The sequence below is a fragment of the Bombina bombina genome, chromosome 3, assembly GCF_027579735.1.
Source record: "Bombina bombina isolate aBomBom1 chromosome 3, aBomBom1.pri, whole genome shotgun sequence".
Classification (NCBI taxonomy): Eukaryota; Metazoa; Chordata; class Amphibia; order Anura; family Bombinatoridae; genus Bombina; species Bombina bombina.
Genome location: NC_069501.1, coordinates 445,782,568 through 445,805,884, shown reverse-complemented (window position 1 = coordinate 445,805,884; position 23,317 = coordinate 445,782,568). Strand labels below are relative to the sequence as shown.

Genomic DNA, 23,317 nt, shown 5'->3' with positions numbered 1-23,317 from the left:
GTCACTAGCTCATGGACTCTTGCCAATATGAAAGTAATTAATTTATCAGGTAAGTTCTTACATAAATTATGTTTTACTATTGCGAAGAAATAAGCAAATGCTCTGTATCCATAGAACAGTTCATTTTTAGTAGATAAGTTAAGGGATAATGTGCTCATAATAATTTTTTTTATTTATTTTTTTTATATTTTTTTTTTTAAGTACAGTTTTTATTTTAAGCTATCTCAGCTTGAAATATTTTGTATTAAAAATAATTTGGTATATAAATACATACAAATATTTGCAGATTAACATTTTTAAAACTGGTATGTTTACTGACACTTTAAATAATGGAAACAAAATTTAACTGCAGATATTCTGAGTTATCCATTCAGCTTTTACATCTGGATTTCCAGTGCCTAGGTATAATACTCTTGGCTCTATTCAGGCTCTATTCAGCATTATTTACAACAGTGGTTTTATTAATTTTTTTCAAACAAGTTTGGTTTATTTTGCTTGTTTACAGATGCTAAAAGAAAACAAGTGTAGCTGTGTATTAAAGGGATAGAATGGCCAAAAATGAAATGTGCACTTAAAGGGACACTGAACACAATTTTTTTTTCTTGTGTGATTCAGATAGAGCATGAAATTTTAAGCAACTTTATAATTTACTCCTATTATCAAATGTTCTTTATTCTCTTGGTATCTTTATTTGAAATGCAAGAATGTAAGTTTAGATGCCGGCCCATTTTTGGTGAACAACCTAGGTTGTCCTTGCTGATTGTTGGATAAATTCAACCACCAATCAAAAACTGCTGTCCAGAGTTCTGAACCAAGAAAAAAAGCTTATATGCCTTCTTTTTCATATAAAGATAGCAAGAGAACGAAGAAACATTGATAATAGGAGTAAATTAGAAAGTTGCTTAAAATTTCATGCTCTGTCTGAATCACGAAAGAATTTTTTTTGGTTCAGTGTCCCTTTAAATTTGAAATATATGAGCATTCTTGCAATATACTTCTATTAGCAAAAATGCTTCTTTTAAAAGTTTTATTATGTTTTTTCAGCAGCATACGCACATATCTTGTGAGGGCCTGTGCACCAGTATTGAAACAGCAGTGGTATGCATTGCTTCTGAAGACTTAATTTGTGACAAACAAGCCACTGCTGACTCTCTGAGAAGATGTAGAGTTTGAATACTGGTTCATGGGCCCTCACAAGATATGTGCGCATGCTGTTGAAAAACAGTAATAACTTTTACTGGAAGCATTTTTGGTAATAGATTAATTTTTGCAATATAATTCTATTTAAAATTTAAATTATATTTCTGTCCCTTTTTAATTAATGTTTCCACTAATTCACATTCCATTTTTAAAAAACCTCATTTTTATATAAGCTCCCTGTTAGACTCTTTACTGCGCTTGACGACACATGATTTTCGGCATTCAGAGCTCATTGTGGCGCACTTACCTGCCCCCCAGATGGTTGGGTAGTCTAGGGATACCAGTGATGTCACCATGCCCAGGAAACCCTGAAGTGCTGGGCTGCTGCAGAGGGCTTAAGGGAGCTGGTTGAAGGGGGTAAGTACACACCTCCCTTAAGCCCTAGTCATCTTTTGAAAGGCAATAGTCTGCTTTTTCAAACATTGATGGTAGAAAGTCAAAGCAAGCGTTTAATAGCCAGGTGTTCATTGTGATAATAGTGATCACCTGGCGTGAATAATTTTACAAATAAGTAGCTCAGTTATATAATAAAGGCCTTTTTTTTTTATACATATGTGAATAACCCCTTCTTTTTACAGCAGAGTTTAGAAAAAAACATATGCATTCTTTTTTTTTGCAACCTTGTTTATTCAAATTTGAACACGTTTTGTTTCAGAGTTCTCAAGTGTGTGTATGTATATATGTGTGTATATATATATATATATATATATATATATATATATATATATATATATATATATATATATATGTATATATATATATAAAATTATAATAACGGTAGGTTTGAATCTGTTAAAAAAAAAAAAATATACTTTGTGTTTCTCACTAAAAATGACTTACAGTGGGACTTAAATGTGAGAAACACCTAAAGCTCAGCAATTAAACGATTGATAAAACACTGCAATCTAGCATGCATGCATCTAAAAATCACTGACTTTGTTGGTTCCAAGAATATTCTATACCAGAAGTCATCCAGTGAAACATTTTTTAAATAAATTTATCAAATATGATTAAAAAGATTAAGCACACAGGCTACCAGGATGTTATGATTAGATTCCCAGTGGATCCCAGGCAGTAGAAAAATAAGTGATTCTGTTACAACTGTGTTTTGTTTTTATTTTAACAGGTCAGCAGGACGTATTGTTGTGGCACTTATAGAGCTGGACCTATGCGTCAGATTAGCTTGGTGGGAGCTGTGGATGAGGAGGTTGGGGACTTTTTTCCTGAATTTTTGGACATGCTGGAAGAATCTCCATTTTTGAAGGTATCTTGTTTTATCTATTGATACAGAGCTCCTAAATGAAATATCTGCCTGTCGCAAGAGATATATCATATATAGCTTATTTTCTTTTCCTTTTTTTTTTTTTCTTCTTTGTGTTGTAAAGCATACCTAGGTAGGCTCAGGAGCAGTAATGCACTACTGGGAGTTAACGGCTGATTGGTGGCTGCGCATATATACCTATAGTCATTGGATCACCCAATATGTTCAGCTAGTTCCCAGTAGTGCATTGTTGCTCCTTCAAGAAAGGCCAACAAGAGAATTAACAAAACGAAAGTGCAGTTATAGTGGTCTGGATCTTTGGAAGCTGACCAGCTGGTTTATTCCTCCGGTAAATAATCCTTAGCGTTATTGATAATAGGAGCAATCTCCCATATTGATAATAGGAGCAATTTCCCACAGCAGTCCTGATCCCAGATACTAGATGGTTTTTAATACTATTTGCTGGAACTCCTATCTGGCAACTGATGATGTTGCGCATGTGCTCTGAGGATTTGGGGACGCCGAAAGAGTTCTATAAAGCCCGGTATGTAGTGAATTGTATCTAACTCATCTGATAAAACGTTCATATGAACAAGAAAAATGGAGACATTGCTAAATTTTATTTTTATTAAACATTACTTTGTTTTTATTCGCTTATCAAATATTTTTTATTTTATTTTAAAACTGTATTAGAGTTTACCAGTTACGTGGATTGTCTCTTTAAACTTTGTAGCCAGATATGAGTACCAGAAAGTCTTATTAAAGAAGTCTATTATCACCCCTCTGTGGGAACTAAGTTATGTAGGACTAGGGAGATAGGGTTAGTAACTGTCGAATCCCCAGCCCTTGCGTTACTGCATATTGGAACTGAAGCTAAACCATACTCCCTAATGCACAAAATGAAGTCCCCTTACCTAGTTTTAAGTGATCCCTCTACAGCTTCCCCCTCTCTTCTCCAACCCCCCCCCCCTTTTTTCTGTTTGTTTTTTTTCTTTTTTAAATGGTAACAATTATGCCTAACCTTGATGTCCTACTGGTTCTCTCAATTTAGGCCTATTGGCTATCTGACAATACTTGTCTGGTAAATACCAAAACGACACCTCTTTTTAATATTATGTGATTGTTCTAAGACTGTGCATAGATGCTGCTATATACAGTAGCCTCTTGAGTTTAGATTTGTTCATAAGGACTATTTGTAAGTCTAAGGCTAAAATGTATTTTCTCTTGTTAAGTGTATTCAGTCCACGGGCCATCCATTACTTATGGAATATATTCTCTTCCCAACAGGAAATTGCAAGAGGATCACCCAAGCAGAGCTGCTACATAGCTCCTCCCCTCACATGTCATATTCAGTCATTCTCTTGCAACTTAATAGATAGGACGTTGTGAGAGGTCTGTGGTGTTTTTATACTTAGTTTATTTCTTCAATCAAAAGTTTGTTATTTTAAAATGACACCGGAGTGTGTTGTTTATTCTCAGGCAGTATTTGGAAGAAGAATCTGCCTGCGTTTTCTATGATCTTAGCGGCAGTAACTAAGATCCACTGGCTGTTCTCGCATATTCTGAGGAGTGAGGTAACTTTCAGAAAGGGAATAGCGTGCTGGGAACCCTGCAAACAAGGTATGTGCAGTAAATTATTTTTCTAAGGAATGGAATTGACTAAGAAAATACTGCTGATACCGATGTAATGTAAGTAAAAGCCTTTAATACAGTGAGAGCGACTGTTAGCAGGCTGGTTTAAATATATACAGTAAAGTAATTTTCTAAGGAATGGAATTTGACTGAGAAAATGCTATTAATACTGAAGTGATGTTATAAGCCTTAAATGCAGTAGGAAAACTGATATCAGGCTTATCAATAGAGATACATGCTCCTTAAAAAGGGATGTTTAAAACGATTTTACTGGCATGTTTAATCGTTTTGTGAGGTACATTGGTGATAAAACTTGTTGGGGCATAAAATTTTTCCACATGGCTGACAATATTTCTGCATAGAAACAGTTAACTGAAACTCCCAATATTGTAATATTGAGTAGGAGGGGCCTATTTTAGCGCTCTTTTGAGAGAAATTATGTAGGCTGGATAGATACTATGCAGTACCGGTGTGTACCAACGTTTTTCCTATACCTAAAAGGCTTACAGAAATTATTAGCAAGGAGTGGGATAGACCTGGTGTGCCCTTTTCCCCACCTCCTATATTTAGAAAAATGTTTCCAATAGACGCCACTACACGGGACTTATGGCAGACGGTCCCTAAGGTGGAGGGAGCAGTTTCTACTTTAACTAAGCGTACCACTATCCCGGTGGAAGATAGTTGTGCTTTTTCGGATCCAATGGATAAAAAATTGGAGGGTTACCTTAAGAAAATGTTTGTTCAACAAGGTTTTATCTTACAGCCCCTTGCATGCATTGCGCCTGTCACTGCTGCTGCGGCATTTTGGTTTGAGTCTCTAGAAGAGGCCATTCACTCAGCTCCATTGGATGAAATTATGGACAAGCTTAAAGCACTTAAGCTAGCTAATGCATTTGTTTCTGATGCCATTGTACATCTAACTAAACTAACGGCTAAGAATTCCGGCTTTGCCATTCAAGCGCGCAGAGCGTTATGGCTTAATACCTGGTCAGCTGATGTGACTTCTAAATATAAATTACTTAATATTCCTTTCAAGGGGCAAACCTTATTCAGGCCCGGCTTGAAAGAAATTATCTCTGACATTACGGGAGGTAAGGGTCATACCCTTCCTCAGGACAAGGCCAAATCCAAGGCCAAACAGTCTAATTTCCGTGCCTTTCGAAACTTCAAGGCAGGAGCAACGTCAACTTCCTCCGCCCCAAAACAGGAAGGAACCGTTGCTCGTTAGACAGGCCTGGAAAACTAACCAGTCCTGGAACAGGGGCAAGCAGGCCAGAAAACCTGCTACTGCCCCTAAGACAGCATGAAGGGATGGCCCCCTATCCGGAAACGGATCTAGTGGGGGGCAGACTTTCTCTCTTCGCCCAGGCGTGGGCAAGAGATGTCCAGGATCCCTGGGCGTTGGAGATCATATCTCAGGGATATCTTCTGGACTTCAAGGCTTCTCCTCCTCTAGGGAGATTTCATCTTTCAAGGTTATCAGAAAACCAAATAAAGAAAGAGGCATTCCTATGTTGTGTACAAGACCTCCTAGTAATGAGAGTGATCCACCCAGTTCCGCGGACGGAACAAGGACAGGGATTTTATTCAAATCTGTTCGTGGTTCCCAAGAAAGAGGGTACCTTCAGGCCAATTTTGGACCTAAAGATTTTAAACAAATTCCTAAGAGTTCCATCATTCAAAATGGAAACTATTCGGACTATCCTACCCATGATCCAAGAGGGTCAGTACATGACCACGGTGGATTTAAAGGATGCCTACCTTCACATACCGATTCACAAAGATCATCGGTTCCTAAGATTTGCCTTCCTAGACAGGCATTACCAGTTTGTAGCTCTTCCCTTCGGGTTGGCTACGGCCCCGAGAATCTTTACAAAGGTGCTGGGCTCTCTTCTGGCGGTTCTAAGACCGCGAGGCATAGCGGTGGCTCCGTATCTAGACGACATCCTGATACAGGCGACAAGCTTGCAAATTGCCAATTCTCATACAGAGATAGTTCTGGCATTTCTAAGGTCGCATGGGTGGAAGGTGAACGTGGAAAAGAGTTCTCTATCACCACTCACAAGAGTCTCCTTCCTAGGGACTCTGATAGATTCTGTAAAAATGAAAATTTACCTGACGGAGGCCAGGTTATCTAAACTCTTAAATGCTTGCCGGGTCCTTCATTCCATTCCACGCCCGTCAGTGGCTCAGTGCATGGAAGTAATCGGCTTAATGGTAGCGGCAATGGACATAGTGCCATTTGCGCGCCTGCATCTCAGACCGCTGCAATTGTGCATGCTAAGTCAGTGGAATGGGGATTACTCAGATTTGTCCCCTCTACTAAATCTGGATCAAGAGACCAGAGATTCTCTTCTCTGGTGGTTATCTTGGGTCCATCTGTCCAGGGGCATGACCTTTCGCAGGCCAGATTGGACGATTGTAACAGCAGATGCCAGCCTCCTAGGCTGGGGCGCAGTCTGGAATTCCCTGAAGGCTCAGGGATCCTGGACTCAGGAGGAGAAACTCCTCCCAATAAATATTCTGGAGCTAAGGGCAATATTCAACGCTCTTCTAGCTTGGCCTCAGCTAGCAACACTGAAGTTCATCAGATTTCAGTCGGACAACATCACGACTGTGGCTTATATCAACCATCAAGGGGGAACCAGGAGCTCCCTAGCGATGTTGGAAGTCTCAAAAATAATTCGCTGGGCAGAGTCTCATTCTTGCCACTTGTCAGCGATCCACATCCCAGGAGCGGAGAACTGGGAGGCGGACTTTCCATCCGGGGGAGTGGGAACTCCATCCGGAGGTATTTGCTCAACTGGTCCATCGTTGGGGCAAACCAGAACTGGACCTCATGGCGTCTCGCCAGAACGCCAAACTTCCTCTTTACGGTTCGAGGTCCAGGGACCCGGGAGCGAAGCTGATAGATGCTCTAGCAGCTCCTTGGTTTTTCAACATGGCTTATGTGTTTCCACCGTTTCCTCTGCTCCCTCGACTGATTGCCAAGATCAAACAGGAGAGAGCATCTGTGATTCTGATAGCGCCTGCGTGGCCACGCAGGACCTGGTATGCAGACCTAGTGGTCATGTCATCCTGTCCTCCATGGACTCTACCTTTGAGGAAAGACCTTCTAATACAAGGTCCCTTCAATCATCCAAATCTAATTTCTCTGAGGCTGACTGCGTGGAGATTGAACGCTTGATCCTATCAAAGCGTGGCTTCTCCGAGTCAGTTATTGATACTTTGATACAGGCACGAAAGCCTGTTACCAGAAAAATCTACCATAAGATATGGCGTGAATACCTGTATTGGTGCGAATCCAAGAGTTACTCGTGGAGTAAGGTTAGGATTCCGAGGATATTGTCTTTTCTCCAAGAGGGCTTGGAAAAAGGCTTATCAGCTAGTTCTTTAAAGGGACAGATTTCTGCTCTGTCCTTTTGCACAAGCGTCTGGCAGAAGTTCCAGACGTCCAGGCCTTTTGTCAAGCTTTAGCTAGGATTAAGCCTGTATTTAAAGCTGTTGCTCCTCCGTGGAGCTTAAACTTGGTTCTTAAAGTTCTTCAAGGAGTTCCGTTTGAACCCCTTCATTCTGTTGATATTAAACTTTTATCTTGGAAAGTTCTATTTTTGATGGCTATTTCCTCGGCTCGAAGAGTCTCGGAATTGTCTGCCTTACACTGTGATTCTCCTTATCTGATTTTCCATTCAGACAAGGTAGTTCTGCGTACTAAACCTGGGTTTTTACCTAAGGTAGTCTCTAACAGGAATATCAATCAGGAGATTGTTGTTCCGTCATTATGTCCTAATCCTTCTTCAAGGAAGGAACGACTTTTGCATAATCTAGACGTAGTCCGTGCCCTGAAATTCTATTTACAGGCAACTAAAGATTTTCGTCAAACTTCTTCCCTGTTTGTCGTTTACTCTGGACAGAGGAGAGGTCAAAAAGCTTCGCAACCTCTCTCTCCTTTTGGCTTCGTAGCATAATACGTTTAGCCTATGAGACTGCTGGACAGCAGCCCCCTGAAAGAATTACAGCTCATTCCACTAGAGCTGTGGCTTCCACCTGGGCCTTTAAGAATGAGGCCTCTGTTGAACAGATTTGCAAGGCTGCGACTTGGTCTTCGCTTCACACTTTTTCAAAATTTTACAAATTTGACACTTTTGCTTCTTCGGAGGCTGTTTTTGGGAGAAAGGTTCTACAGGCAGTGGTTCCTTCCGTTTAAGTTCCTGCCTTGTCCCTCCCATCATCCGTGTACTTAGCTTTGGTATTGGTATCCCATAAGTAATGGATGACCCGTGGACTGAATACACTTAACAAGAGAAAACATAATTTATGCTTACCTGATAAATTTATTTCTCTTGTAGTGTATTCAGTCCACGGCCCGCCCTGTCTTTTTAAGGCAGATCTAAATTTTAATTAATACTTCAGTCACCACTGCACCCTATGGTTCCTCCTTTCTCGTCTTGTTTTGGTCGAATGACTGAATATGACATGTGAGGGGAGGAGCTATGTAGCAGCTCTGCTTGGGTGATCCTCTTGCAATTTCCTGTTGGGAAGAGAATATATTCCATAAGTAATGGATGACCCGTGGACTGAATACACTACAAGAGAAATAAATTTATCAGGTAAGCATAAATTATGTTTTTTCGGTTGTATCTGGACTTACATTTGAAAGGGCAGACTTCAAAGCCAGCTATAAGTACCCTTATGCCTACATGGACTTTTCTAGCTATTTTTGTCAACAACAAAACAAAGGAAATTGTATATACTGTGTTTTATTGTATTTAATATTAATTTGTTCCTTAATAAAATATCTTTAAAAAAAAAAAAAAAGACATCTGGGATCGGGACTGCTGTGGGAGATTTCTCCTATTATCGATACTACTGATGATTATTTACCAGAGGAATAAGCCAGCTAGACAACTTCCAAAGGTCCATACTGCTATAACGGCACTTATGTAGTGCTTACTAAATTGTAAGTACCATCTACGCTTTTGTACTTTACCAAGTTTGGCACTACTACATCATTGGGATGCATTTTTATTTTAAATCACTATAGTTTACTAGTCAGGGGTTAATTTACTCGTCTGCTCAATGTTAAATATTTTTTCTATCACGTCAGTATTTGACAGTTGCGTTTTTGTTTTTTTGGGTTGTTTTTTTTAAGAAAGGAACATCCATTTTAAATAATAATAATAAAAAAAAAAAAAAAACGTACCATAAAAGAGAGAAACAGGGTTCAGTTGTTTTAATTTGTTTATTTTTAAATCAGTGTATCTGATTTACTATCCAGTTCAATGTTTAACTGCATTAACTGCATCCCTTTTTTGTGTAATGAATATCAGTGGCAGCTGGGGAATTTTGAATATGATGGGGCGCTAGACCCCAATTTTAAATAAAGCCCACTTCTCATATGGCAGTTTAATGTTCCTTTAACTATGTATGTAACCTTCTTACAAAGTTAAAACACAAATTATTTTATTATTGCTGGCATATAACACAAGGGTAAGCAATAGTTCTATGCCAGCAATAGGGCAATAATAAAATGCATAATAACAATACACCTATTGCCAAATTGAGTCAGCGATCATTTCCTTACTAGTGGAATTTAATTTCATTAGGGAAGGGCAGACCATGTGCGTTTTCACATGGCATCAGTGCTGAATGTGTAACCCTGCCCTCCCATGCTGTCAGCTAATGGGAGGTTAGGAGCCTTATTTATTATATATTTTTTATTTATTTATTTCCATAAGGCAGGGAGAGTCCACGACTTAATTCCTTACTGAGGAAAGACACCCCAGCCAAAGGCTTAAATATCCCTCCCACTTCCCCCTATCCCCCCATTCATTCTTTGCCTTTTTTCATAAGAGGAGGATGGCAGTGAAGTGTCTGATTAGGATAGTCCTTAACGGGTATGTTCCCTTCAAGGGAGGACTGGAGTTTTAAGTAATCATATAAACCTCTCAGTGAGAGTATTGATGAAAGTTAGTCTGGAGAGAGTTTTTCTGCAAAGCCATCCAGACTGTCTATCTAACAACTCCTGAGCAATCAGTGTTAACAAGTTACATTGCTTGCTTTTCCACACTCATGTGCCTGCCAGAGCATCACTACAAGGTTGTCACACTTGAGGCTGTTTCTGTTCCACAGCACGGATCCTGGAGGGTAAGTCTGTGTTATTTAAATATAACAGGGATGCCTTATATAGGGTCACAGTGTGACTCCTTTATACCTCAGTAGGATCAATGGTTAATATCTGCTCAGTGGAAGTTTATTGGGAACAGTTTGGGGAGTTTATATGCTGCTTTAACATTTGTGAAGAACGTTTTCAGACTGTACTTTTGGCTGGAACAGGCAGGTTTCACTTTGTGAGTTGCGCAGCTCCTAATAGCTTTCGACGCTAGCTAAGTGTACTACTATCCCTCTTGAGGATAGCTCTTCCTTTAGAGAACCTTTTGGATAAGAAGTTGGAAACGTTTCTAAGGAGAATGTTCCAGTCCACAGGATTTTTATTTCAACCGGCGGTGGCTCCCTGTCAGAACTTATCAAAGTGGAATCTCCCTCAAGGATATTAAGGAGAAAATTCACTATTAGAGTAGCTAATTCTTTCATCTGTGATGCAAATATGCAGATTATTCACCTGAATGCTAAGGCTTCAGGTTTTGCGGTCCTAGCCCACAGGGCTCTCTGGTTGAAGTCTTGGTCTGCGGATGTGACTTCTAAATCCAGACTCCTTTCTCTTCCTTTTAAGGGGAAGATCTTATTCGGACCAGGTCTGGACTCTATCATCTCTACAGTTACTGGAGGGCCTAAGGGACGGCTCCTTTTTATTCGGACAAATACCAACAATCTCAATTTTCATCCAAACCCGAGCAGCCCAAGAGCACTTGGAAGCCTGCTCAGTCCTGGAACAAGTCCAAACAGACAAAAAAGCCAGCCGATAACCAAACGGCATAAAGGGGCGGCCTCAGATCCGGGATCAGATTGAGTAGGGGGCAGATTGTCGCTTTTCTCAGACGCTTGGTTTCAAGATGTTTAGGATCCTTGGGTTCTCAGGGATACCGGATAGGTTTCAAATCTCATCCGCCCAGGGACAGATTCCTACTCCTCCAGACTGTCTACAAGACCAGAGAAGAGGACAGCCTTTTTAGATTGTGTACGGGATCTAGTCTCCCTAGGAGTAATTATCCCGGTACCTGCATCAGAAAGAGGTTCTATTCAATCCTCTTTGTGGTTCCCAAAAAGGAGGGAACTTTTCGTCCAATTCTGGACTTAAAGTGCCTAAACACATTTCTAAGTGTCCCCTCCTTCAAGATGGAGATTATGAGATCAGTCCTTCCCCTGTTTCAGGAATGACAGTTTATGACTACCATAGAGTTGAAGGATGCATACCTTCACGTTCCGATCCACAGGAATCCTTTCCAGTTCCTGAGGTTTGCCTTTCTGGATCAGCATTTCCACTTCATAGCACTTCGGTTTGGCTTAGCTACTGCTCCAAGGATATTCACAAAGGTTTTGGGGGGTCTTCTAGCGGTTCCAGAACCCAAGGTATAGCAGAAGCTCCTTACCTGGACTATATCTTGGTACAGGCACCATCTTTTCGTCTAGAAAGGGATCACTCAGAATTTATTCTTAGTCTTCTTCGGTCACATGGATTGAAGATAGACTTGGAAAAGAGTTCTCTTACTCCAGATACCAAAGTGAATTTCCTGGGCACAGTTATAGACTCTGTGTCCATGAAGATCTTTCTAACAAATCAGAGACGTTGCAAGCTAACAGCATGTCTTGCCCTCCAGGCCTTCTGGAGACCTTCGGTGGCCCAGTGTATGGAGGGGATTGGACTCGTGGTGTCTTGTAAGGACATCATTCCCTTTCGCCAGATTCCATCTCAGACCTTTACAGCTATGCATGCTGAGACAATGGGACAGCGACCATTATGATCTGTCACAACAGATAGTTCTGGACAGCCTGTTAAGAGACTCACTCTCTTGGTGGCTCTGTCAAGATCACCTGTCCTTAATCACGTGCTTCTTGAGACCATCCTGGGAGATTGTGACTACGGACGCCAGTCTATCCGGCTGGGGAGATGTTTGGGGTGCCAGGGAGGCACAGGGGCTGTGGGAGGAGTCCACCCTTCCGATCATTATCTTGGAACTCTGGGCAATCTTCAATGCTCTGAAGGCTTGGCTGGCCCCTCCTGGGTTCATCCCAGTTTCAGATTCTAATCAGACAATATAACTTTGGTAGCCTACATCAACCATCAGGGAGGAACGAGAAGTTCCTTAGCGATTTAGAGAAGTATCTCAAATCCTAGAATAGGTGGAGGCCCACAACTGTACTGTCAACGATCCACATTCCGGGTGTGGACAACTGGGAAGCATCCAATCCTTTCACCCTTGGGAATGATCTCTCCACCACGTGGTCTTTGCAGAGAGATGCAGCAGATGGGGGATGCCGGAGATAGACCTCATGGCCTCCCGTCTAAATGCCAAACTACCCAAGTACGGGTCGAGATTGAGGGATCCTCAAGCTGTTATAATAGATGTCCTAGCAGTTCCATGGAGGTTCAGACTCATATCTCTTTCCTCGATTACCTCTTCATCGTGTGGTGGCCCTCATCAAACAAGAGCGAGCATCAGTGATTCTAATTGCTCCACCCTGGGACCTGCTGATACAGGGTCCTTTCCTTCATAAAAATCTAGATTCTCTAAAGCTGACTACATGGAGATTGAACGCTTAGTCTTAGCCAGGAGAGGTTTCTCTGAGTGTCATCGACACTTTGATTCAAGCTCGTAAGCCAGTTATTCGACGCATCTACCATAAGGTGTGGCAGACTTAACTGCACTGGTGTGAGGAGCGTTGTTTTTCTTGGCATAAGGGTAAAGTGGCCAGAATTTTATCTTTTCTCCAGGATGGACTGGAGAAGGGTCTGCTAGTTCCCTGAAGGAACAGATATCGGCCTTGTCGGTGTTGCTGCACAAGAGATTAGCTGAGCTTCCGGATGTGCAGTCCTTCATTAAGGCCCTGGCTAGGATCAGACCTGTGTTTAGAAGGTTGGCTCCGCCATGGAGTCTCACTCTTGTTCTTCGTGTGGTGCAGCCCATGCATAATGTTGACATTAAACTGTTATCTTGAAAGGTTTTGTTTCTATTGGCTATTGCCTCTGCTCGCAGAGTCTCTGAGATTTCTGTCTTGCAATGTTACCTGGATTTTCATACTAAGGCAGTTTTAAGTACTAAGTTAAGTTTCCTTCCTAAGGTGGTGTCAGATCGCAACATTAATCAAGAGATTGTTGTTCCTTCCTTGTGTCCCAATCCTTCTTCGGCGAAGGAGCGTTTGCTTCACTATCTAGATGTGGTTTGTGCCTTGAAGTTCTACCTTCAGGCTACTAAGGAGTTCAGACAATCTTTTTCTTGTCATCTATGCGGGTAAACGTAGGGGTCAGAAGGCCACTACGTCTTCCCTGTCTTTCTGGTTGAAGAGTGTCATCCACCTAGCTTACGAGATGGCAGGACAACAGCCTCCTGAGAGGAATATGGCTCGTTCCACTAGAACAGTAGCTTCTTCCTGGGCATTTAAGAACGAAGCCTCAATGGATCAGATTTGTAAGGCAGCTACCTGGTCCTCCTTACATACTTTTTTCTAAATTTTACAAGATTGATGTGTTTACATCAACTGAAGCAGCTTTCAGGGGAGAGGTTTTGCAGGCTGTGGTGCCCTCAGATTAGGGTCTGCCTCTTTTTTTTTTTTTTTTTGTTTTTTTTTTGTTTTTTTTTTTTTGGTTCCCTCCCGTTATTCCTTGTTTGGACGGCTCCCTTTTTGTTATTCTTCTGGCACCTTTATACCCTGATGTTTCTCCTAATGACTGGGGGGGGGTAAGTGTGAGGGATATTTAAACCTTTGGCTGGGGTGTCTTTGCCTCCTCCTGGTTGCCAGGTATTTCCCAATAGTAAGGAATTAAGTCGTGGACTCTCTCTTCCAGGAAAGAAAGGAATTTATCTGGTAAGCATCAATTATTTTTTTTTATTTTATTTTTTTTTTAAAAAAAAACGCTTTTGCTTAGGAGTCCTAATGAAGACTGAATGTGAGAAGTTAGAAATCCCTTACAGAAGCAGACTGAGCATGTGTAAAGTGCTCTATGGCAGGGTTCCAAAAACAACTAGTTTATTTGGAGTGGGGTTTTTTGTTTTATTTGCCCAAAAAACGGGTGGGTTGCTTCCCCTATGGAGGAGCCTCCACTGACAAATATATTTTTAGAGATATGGTGTTTTTTTTTGTTTTTTTTTCTACCTAGGTTTAGTGGACTCAGTCTATTTGTTGATGTTCCTTTAAAATATTACAATTTCTGAGAAGCAAACTGTCAATCCTTAAAACTAGTCAGCACCCAAAGATTTTTACAGCTTGGTACTAATGTTATCTCCGCCAGTTTTGCTTTCGGTGTGATAACTAAAGTTAAGCCACCAAGGAAAGCCACAACATAATTGCTTGTGTCTTAAGATCATTATTGCTATAAATTAAAAAAAAGCATGCATACACATTTTTAAGGTAATACCGAAAAAGAAAGTTATAATATCTGATCAGAAGGAATTAATTTTGAATTACTTAGCAATTTTACTGGTAAGAATCTATTTGCAGATGACCTTACCTTGGGGGACCATGTCTACGCTGCGTCTCCAGTGCAGGTCACAAAGTGATGATGGTCCAATCATGTGGGTGAGACCAGGAGAACAAATGATTCCTACAGCAGACATGCCAAAGTCTCCATTCAAACGACGAAGGTATATTTGTGTGTTTGTTTTTGTTTTTTTGATATCTATATCTATTAAAAAGTCTAAGGCCACCACCAGCTTTTTGTTTTAGCAAAGTTTTAATGACCATCTATATTTTTCAGTCTCTTTATTAAGATACAAACAAAATACAGGACATATGTACACAAAATATAAAAAAACACAATTTTCAGAAAAAATGGCTTCTTCAGGCAAAAGTCAGTATTTAGTGTGACCTCCCTTGGCACTAAGCAGATCTTGAACTCTTTTGGGAAGACTATCCTGAAGTTTTCTGAAGTAACCTTCTGGCATATTATATCAGGCTTCTTTCAGCACTTCCCAGATTTCTTCTTTAGATTTAAGTTGTATTTTTCTTTTGTTTTTTTTTACTTTCTCTGTCCAGGTGATCCTATACTGTGTCTATAATATTCAGGTCTGGACTCTGTGGAAGATAGTCCATGACTGTCAGTGTTTTATCAGCTGTTTTTCTCTCCAAATATGATTTCACTGCATTAGCAGTGTGCTTGGGGTTGTTCTCATGCTAATAAAAATAAAACCATTCCCAAGCAGGTGCTTTCCAGAAGGGATGGCAAGATGAACTAAAACCTGTTTGTACTTTTCAGCATTCATGACCCCATCAATTTGGACCATATCGCCAACACCACTAGCAGAAATGTAGCCCCAAACTAGGACAGACTCTCCACCATGATTCACTATAAGCCGCAAGCACTCATTCTTCTATCTCTCTCCATCTCTTCTTCTCACATATTGCCAATTAGACCCAAAAAATATAAAACTTGGATTGGTCATTCCATAATACACTCTTCCACTGATCTTTATTCCAATCTTTGTGAGCTTTAGCATTTCTTAGCCTTTTCACCCTGTTCCCCTTCCGAAAAAGTGGTTCCTTGGCTGCTACTCTTCCACAAAAAACATTTCTCCAACATTGGTGTGTCCGGTCCACGGCGTCATCCTTACTTGTGGGATATTCTCTTCCCCAACAGGAAATGGCAAAGAGTCCCAGCAAAGCTGGTCACATGATCCCTCCTAGGCTCCGCCCACCCCAGTCATTCTCTTTGCCGTTGCACAGGCAACATCTCCACGGAGATGGTTAAGAGTTTTTTGGTGTTTAAATGTAGTTTTTATTCTTCTATCAAGTGTTTGTTATTTTAAAATAGTGCTGGTATGTACTATTTACTCTGAAACAGAAAAGGATGAAGATTTCTGTTTGTAAGAGGAAGATGATTTTAGCAGACAGTAACTAAAATCGATTGCTGTTTCCACACAGGACTGTTGAGATGAAGTAACTTCAGTTGGGGGAAACAGTTAGCAGACTTTTCTGCTTAAGGTATGACTAGCCATATTTCTAACAAGACCATGTAATGCTGGAAGGCTGTCATTTCCCCTCATGGGGACCGGTAAGCCATTTTCTTAGTCAAACATAAAAGAATAAAGGGTTTAAAAAAGGGCTTAAAAACTGGTAGACATTTTTATGGGCTAAAACGATTGCTTTATTGGGGCATATTATGCAGATTCTAGCTAATAATTGGCATTATAATCTTGGGGAACGTTTAAAAAAACGGCAGGCACTGTGTTGGACACCTTTTTTAGTCTGGGGGCCTTTCTAGTTATAGACTGAGCCTCATTTTCGCGTCATTACTGCGCAGTTGTTTTTGGAGAGCAAGGCATGCAGATGCATGTGTGAGGATCTAAGAATCACTAAAAAAGCTTCTAGAAGGCGTCATTTGGTATCGTATTCCCCTCTGGGCTTGGTTGGGTCTCAGCAAAGCATATAGCTGGGACTGTATAGGGGTTAAATTTAAAAACGGCTCCGGTTCCGTTATTTTAAGGGTTAAAGCTCTGAAATTTGGTGTGCAATACTTTTAATGCTTTAAGACACTGGTGAAATTTTGGTAATTTTTGAACAATTCCTTCATACTTTTTCACATATTCAGTAATAAAGTGTTTTCAGTTTGAAATTTAAAGAGACAGTAACGGTTTTATTTTAAAACGTTTTTTGTGCTTTGTTGACAAGTTTAAGCCTGTTTAACATGTCTGTACCATCAGATAAGCTATGTTCTATATGTATGAAAGCCAATGTGTCTCCCCATTTAAATTTATGTGATAATTGTGCCATAGTGTCCAAACAAAGTAAGGACAGTAATGCCACAGATAATGATATTGCCCAAGATGATTCCTCAAATGAGGGGAGTAAACATGATACTACATCATCCCCTACTGTGTCTACACCAGTTTTGCCCACACAGGAGGCCCCTAGTACATCTAGTGCGCCAATACTTATTACCATGCAACAATTAACGGCTGTAATGGATAACTCCATAGCAAATCTTTTATCCAAAATGCCTACTTATCAGAGAAAGCGCGATTGCTCTGTTTTAAACACTGAAGAGCAAGAGGGCGCTGATGATAACTGTTCTGACATACCCTCACACCAATCTCAAGGGGCCATGAGGGAGGTTTTGTCTGATGGAGAAATCTCAGATTCAGGAAAAATTTCTCATCAAGCTGAACCTGATGTTGTGACATTTAAATTTAAATTAGAACATCTCCGCGCACTGCTTAAGGAGGTGTTCTCTACTCTGGATGATTGTGACAATTTGGTCATTCCAGAGAAATTATGTAAGATGGACAAGTTCCTAGAGGTTCCGGTGCCCCCCAACGCTTTTCCTATACCCAAGCGGGTGGCGGACATGGTAAATAAAGAGTGGGAAAAGCCCGGCATACCTTTTTGTTCCCCCCCCCTATATTTAAGAAATTATTTCCTATAGTCGACCCCAGAAAGGACTTATGGCAGACAGTCCCCAAGGTTGAGGGGGCGGTTTCTACTCTAAACAAACGCACTACTATTCCTATCGAAGATAGTTGTGCTTTCAAAGATCCTATGGATAAAAAATTAGAGGGTTTGCTTAAAAAGATTTTTGTACAGCAAGGTTACCTTCTACAACCAATTTCATGCATTGTTCCTGTCACTACGGCAGCGTGTTTCTGGTTCGAGGAACTAGAAAAGTCGCTCAGTAGAGAATCTTCGTATGAGGAGGTTATGGACAGAGTTCAAGCACTTAAATTGGCTAACTCTTTTGTTTTAGATGCCGCTTTGCAATTAGCTAGATTAGCGGCGAAAAATTCAGGGTTTGCTATCGTGGCGCGCAGAGTGCTTTGGCTAAAATCTTGGTCAGCGGATGTGTCTTCCAAGACAAAATTGCTTAACATTCCTTTCAAAGGTAAAACATTATTTGGACCAGATTTGAAAGAGATTATTTCAGACATCACTGGGGGAAAGGGCCACGCCCTCCCACAGGATAGGTCTTTTAAGGCTAAAAATAAGCCTAATTTTCGTCCCTTTCGCAGAAACGGACCAGCCTCTAATTCTGCATCCTCTAAGCAAGAGGGTAATACTTCACAACCCAAACCAGCCTGGAAACCAATGCAAGGCTGGAACAAGGGTAAGCAGGCCAAGAAGCCTACCATTCTACCAAAACAGCATGAAGGGATAGCCCCCGATCCGGGACCGGATCTAGTGGGGGGCAGACTCTATCTCTCTTTGCTCAGGCTTGGGCAAGAGATGTTCAGGATCCTTGGGCGCTAGAAATAGTTTCTCAAGGTTATCTCCTGGAATTCAAGGAACTACCCCCAAGGGGAAGGTTCCACAGGTCTCACTTATCCTCAAACCAAATAAAGAGACAGGCATTCTTACATTGTGTAGTAGACCTGTTAAAGATGGGAGTGATACATCCAGTTCCAATAAGAGAACAAGGAATGGGATTTTATTCCAATCTGTTCATAGTTCCCAAAAAAGAGGGAACATTCAGACCAATTTTGGATCTGAAGATCCTAAACAAATTTCTCAGGGTACCATCGTTCAAAATGGAAACTATTCGAACGATCCTACCCACCATCCAGGAAAGTCAATTTATGACTACCGTGGATTTAAAGGATGCGTACCTACATATTCCTATCCACAAGGAACATCATCAGTTCCTAAGGTTCGCTTTTCTGGACAAGCATTACCAGTTTGTGGCACTTCCATTCGGATTAGCCACTGCTCCAAGGATTTTCACAAAGGTACTAGGGTCCCTTCTAGCGGTTCTAAGACCAAGGGACATTGCAGTAGTACCTTACTTGGATGACATCCTAATTCAAGCGTCGTCCTTGTCAAAAGCAAAGGCTCATACGGACATCGTCCTAGCCTTTCTCAGATCTCACGGATGGAAGGTGAACAAAGAAAAAAGTTCTCTGTCCCCGTCAACAAGAGTTCCCTTCTTGGGAACAATAATAGATTCCTTAGAAATGAGGATTTTTCTGACAGAGGTCAGAAAATCAAAACTTCTAAGCTCTTGTCAAGTACTTCATTCTGTTCCTCGTCCTTCCATAGCGCAGTGCATGGAAGTTATAGGATTGATGGTTGCAACAATGGACATAGTTCCTTTTGCACGAATTCATCTAAGACCATTACAACTGTGCATGCTCAGACAGTGGAATGGGGATTATACAGACTTGTCTCCGATGATTCAAGTAGATCAAAAGACCAGAGATTCACTCCGTTGGTGGCTGACCCTGGACAATCTGTCACAGGGAATGAGCTTCCGCAGACCAGAGTGGGTCATTGTCACGACAGACGCCAGTCTGGTGGGCTGGGGCGCGGTCTGGGAATCCCTGAAAGCTCAGGGTCTATGGTTTCGGGAAGAGTCTCTTCTCCCGATAAACATTCTGGAACTGAGAGCGATATTCAATGCTCTCAGAGCTTGGCCTCAACTAGCAAAGGCCAAATTCATAAGGTTTCAATCAGACAACATGATGACCGTTGCATATATCAATCATCAGGGGGGAACAAGGAGTTCCCTGGCGATGAAAGAAGTGACCAAGATAATTCAATGGGCGGAGGATCACTCCTGCCACTTGTCTGCGATCCACATCCCAGGAGTGGAAAATTGGGAAGCGCATTTTCTGAGTCGTCAGACATTCCATCCGGGGGAGTGGGAACTCCATCCGGAAATCTTTGCCCAAATAACTCAATTATGGGGCATTCCAGACATGGATCTGATGGCGTCTCGTCAGAACTTCAAGGTTCCTTGCTACGGGTCCAGATCCAGGGATCCCAAGGCGACTCTAGTAGATGCACTAGTAGCACCTTGGACCTTCAACCTAGCTTATGTATTCCCACCGTTTCCTCTCATTCCCAGGCTGGTAGCCAGGATCAATCAGGAGAGGGCCTCGGTGATCTTGATAGCTCCTGCATGGCCACGCAGGACTTGGTATGCAGACCTGGTGAATATGTTATCGGCTCCACCATGGAAGCTACCTTTGAGACAGGACCTTCTTGTTCAGGGTCCATTCGAACATCAGAATCTGGTTTCCCTCCAACTGACGGCTTGGAGATTGAACGCTTGATTTTATCAAAGCGTGGGTTTTCAGATTCTGTAATGGATACTCTGATTCAGGCTAGAAAGCCTGTAACTAGAAAAATTTACCATAAAATATGGAAAAAATATATCTGTTGGTGTGAATCCAAAGGATTCCCATGGAACAAGATAAAAATTCCTAAGATTCTATCCTTTCTACAAGAAGGTTTGGAGAAAGGATTATCTGCAAGTTCTCTAAAGGGACAGATCTCTGCTTTATCTGTTTTACTTCACAAAAGACTGGCAGCCGTGCCAGATGTTCAAGCATTTGTTCAGGCTCTTGTTAGGATCAAGCCTGTTTACAGACCTTTGACTCCTCCCTGGAGTCTAAATCTAGTTCTTTCAGTTCTTCAAGGGGTTCCGTTTGAACCTTTACATTCCATAGATATTAAGTTACTATCTTGGAAAGTTTTGTTTTTGGTTGCAATTTCTTCTGCTAGAAGAGTTTCAGAGTTATCTGCTCTGCAGTGTTCTCCGTCCTATCTGGTGTTCCATGCAGATAAGGTGGTTTTGCGTACTAAGCCTGGTTTTCTTCCGAAAGTTGTTTCTAACAAAAATATTAACCAGGAAATAGTTGTACCTTCTTTGTGTCCGAATCCAGTTTCAAAGAAGGAACATTTGTTACACAATTTGGACGTAGTCCGTGCTCTAAAATTCTATTTAGAGGCTACTAAAGATTTCAGACAAACATCTTCCTTGTTTGTTGTTTATTCTGGTAAAAGGAGAGGTCAAAAAGCGACTTCTACCTCTCTTTCCTTTTGGCTTAAAAGCATTATCCGATTGGCTTATGAGACTGCCGGACGGCAGCCTCCTGAAAGAATCACAGCTCACTCCACTAGGGCTGTGGCTTCCACATGGGCCTTCAAGAACGAGGCTTCTGTTGACCAGATATGTAAGGCAGCGACTTGGTCTTCACTGCACACTTTTGCCAAATTTTACAAATTTGATACTTTTGCTTCTTCGGAGGCTATTTTTGGGAGAAAGGTTTTGCAAGCTGTGGTTCCTTCCGTTTAGGTGACCTGATTTGCTCCCTCCCTTCATCCGTGTCCTAAAGCTTTGGTATTGGTTCCCACAAGTAAGGATGACGCCGTGGACCGGACACACCAATGTTGGAGAAAACAGAATTTATGCTTACCTGATAAATTACTTTCTCCAACGGTGTGTCCGGTCCACGGCCCGCCCTGGTTTTTTAATCAGGTCTGATGAATTATTTTCTCTAACTACAGTCACCACGGTATCATATGGTTTCTCCTATATATATTTCCTCCTGTCCGTCGGTCGAATGACTGGGGTGGGCGGAGCCTAGGAGGGATCATGTGACCAGCTTTGCTGGGACTCTTTGCCATTTCCTGTTGGGGAAGAGAATATCCCACAAGTAAGGATGACGCCGTGGACCGGACACACCGTTGGAGAAAGTAATTTATCAGGTAAGCATAAATTCTATTTTCTGATGAAGCTTCCTCAGACTGTAGAATGGTCAACTTGGCATTCCAATGATGCTGGACGACTTCTGTTCTCTCAAAGAAGAAACTCTGAAACTTCTCATCAGATTTTGAAAGTTTTCTTAGCCTTCCAGTCTTTTTTTTTTTTTTTTTTTTCCTTGACTTCTAATTCTTCAAATTTCTTTAACAGCTTGAATACCACATCTTGAGTATCCAGTTTGCTGATTTCTCTTTTGAGAGTGGCCATGCTGATGCAAAAGTGTGATGTTATGTCTGTCAAATTCTGTGATCTCTGGCATTTTGAATGTAATTATGTGATTGAAAGTTGGTCTTATTAGCAAGCTTCCAATGAATTAAACTCATACCACAGGTGTATGTAATGCTACCTTTTTCACGGCAGTCATTTTGACAGAAATGAAATAGTAGGACAAATACAGGTGGTAGCAATGACATTAGTTAGGGTTCCATTTAGGTTTAGAAATTCAATATTCTACAGCACCATATGACTGATAAAGTCTATTTATTGAAGCATAACAGTACAAGTATGCAACGTTTCGGGATCACAATCATGCATGATTAAGGGATTGTGATCCCGAAACTTTGCATACTTGTGCTGTTGTTATGCTTCAATAAATAGACTTTTTATCAGTCATATGGTGCTGTGGAATATTGAATTTCTATAAGGTGGGCTGGAGGTCGCCAGCTTGTCCACTGTGCATCATACCCACGGAGGTCAGTACCCTATTGCGGGTCTTACTTTGAATTGTTCCGTTTTTAGGAGAGCCAGGTTCCTGCTATTGCTCAAATGTAAGGGGGGGGGGTCACACTAAATACTTGCTACTTTAGCCTATAGAAGCTGTTGTGTTGGTGTGGTGTTTTTTTGTTGTCTTCTGATTTTTAATACTGCATACAAATATCCTGTATTTTCTGGTTGTATTCTAATAAAGAGACTGAGAATTAATTATATATGGTAATTTTATACCATTTTTAAAAAAAACAACAAATCTAATGGTGGCCTAAGACTTTTGCACAGTACTGTGTGTGTGTGTGTGTATATGTATATAATTTGGTGGTCTTTAACAAACTGTAAAGATACAAAAAAATTTAGAAATGGATCACTGTTAGGATAATAAAATTGCATATGATATTTCTCGTTCTATGTATTTTGTGTACAGAGATTCATACCTTCATCACCCAACATCAGAAAGTTCATTTGAATAGGGGCGCCTCTGGCCCTTAGATAGTATGTACAGGAAATATAGCCTGTTTTAAAAGCAATAATTACAAATGTACACAAGTATGGAAGATGTTTTGGAAGGAGATGCTTTTTTGTTTACATTTTTATTTATTTCAATTCTGTATGATTTCTGTAAGCTCAGTGCAATTACCAGTAGTAAATGTGTTGCCTTTTTTTTATCTTTTTTAAGATCTATGAATGAAATAAAAAATTTGCAATATCTGCCTCGTACCAGCGAACCCAGAGAATTGCTCTTTGAGGACCGGACTAGAGCACATGCGGATCATGTTGGTCAAGGCTTTGACTGGGAGAGCACTGCTGCTGTTGGTGTGCTGAAAGCTGTTCAATTTGGAGAATGGTAGGTGATTATGGTCCAA

General features: G+C 41.0%; 1 protein-coding gene across 1 annotated transcript in view; it reads left to right on the top strand.

Annotated features, from left to right (window-relative positions):
* The window catches only part of RSBN1 (round spermatid basic protein 1), a 201,335-nt gene that overhangs the window by 99,109 nt on the left and 78,909 nt on the right, over positions 1 to 23,317 (top strand). Inside the window, exons 3-5 of the mRNA XM_053706665.1 lie at positions 2,327 to 2,464; positions 14,711 to 14,853; positions 23,131 to 23,298. Coding sequence (XP_053562640.1) covers positions 2,327 to 2,464; positions 14,711 to 14,853; positions 23,131 to 23,298 — 449 coding nt within the window. The remainder of the gene's footprint in view (positions 1 to 2,326; positions 2,465 to 14,710; positions 14,854 to 23,130; positions 23,299 to 23,317) is intronic.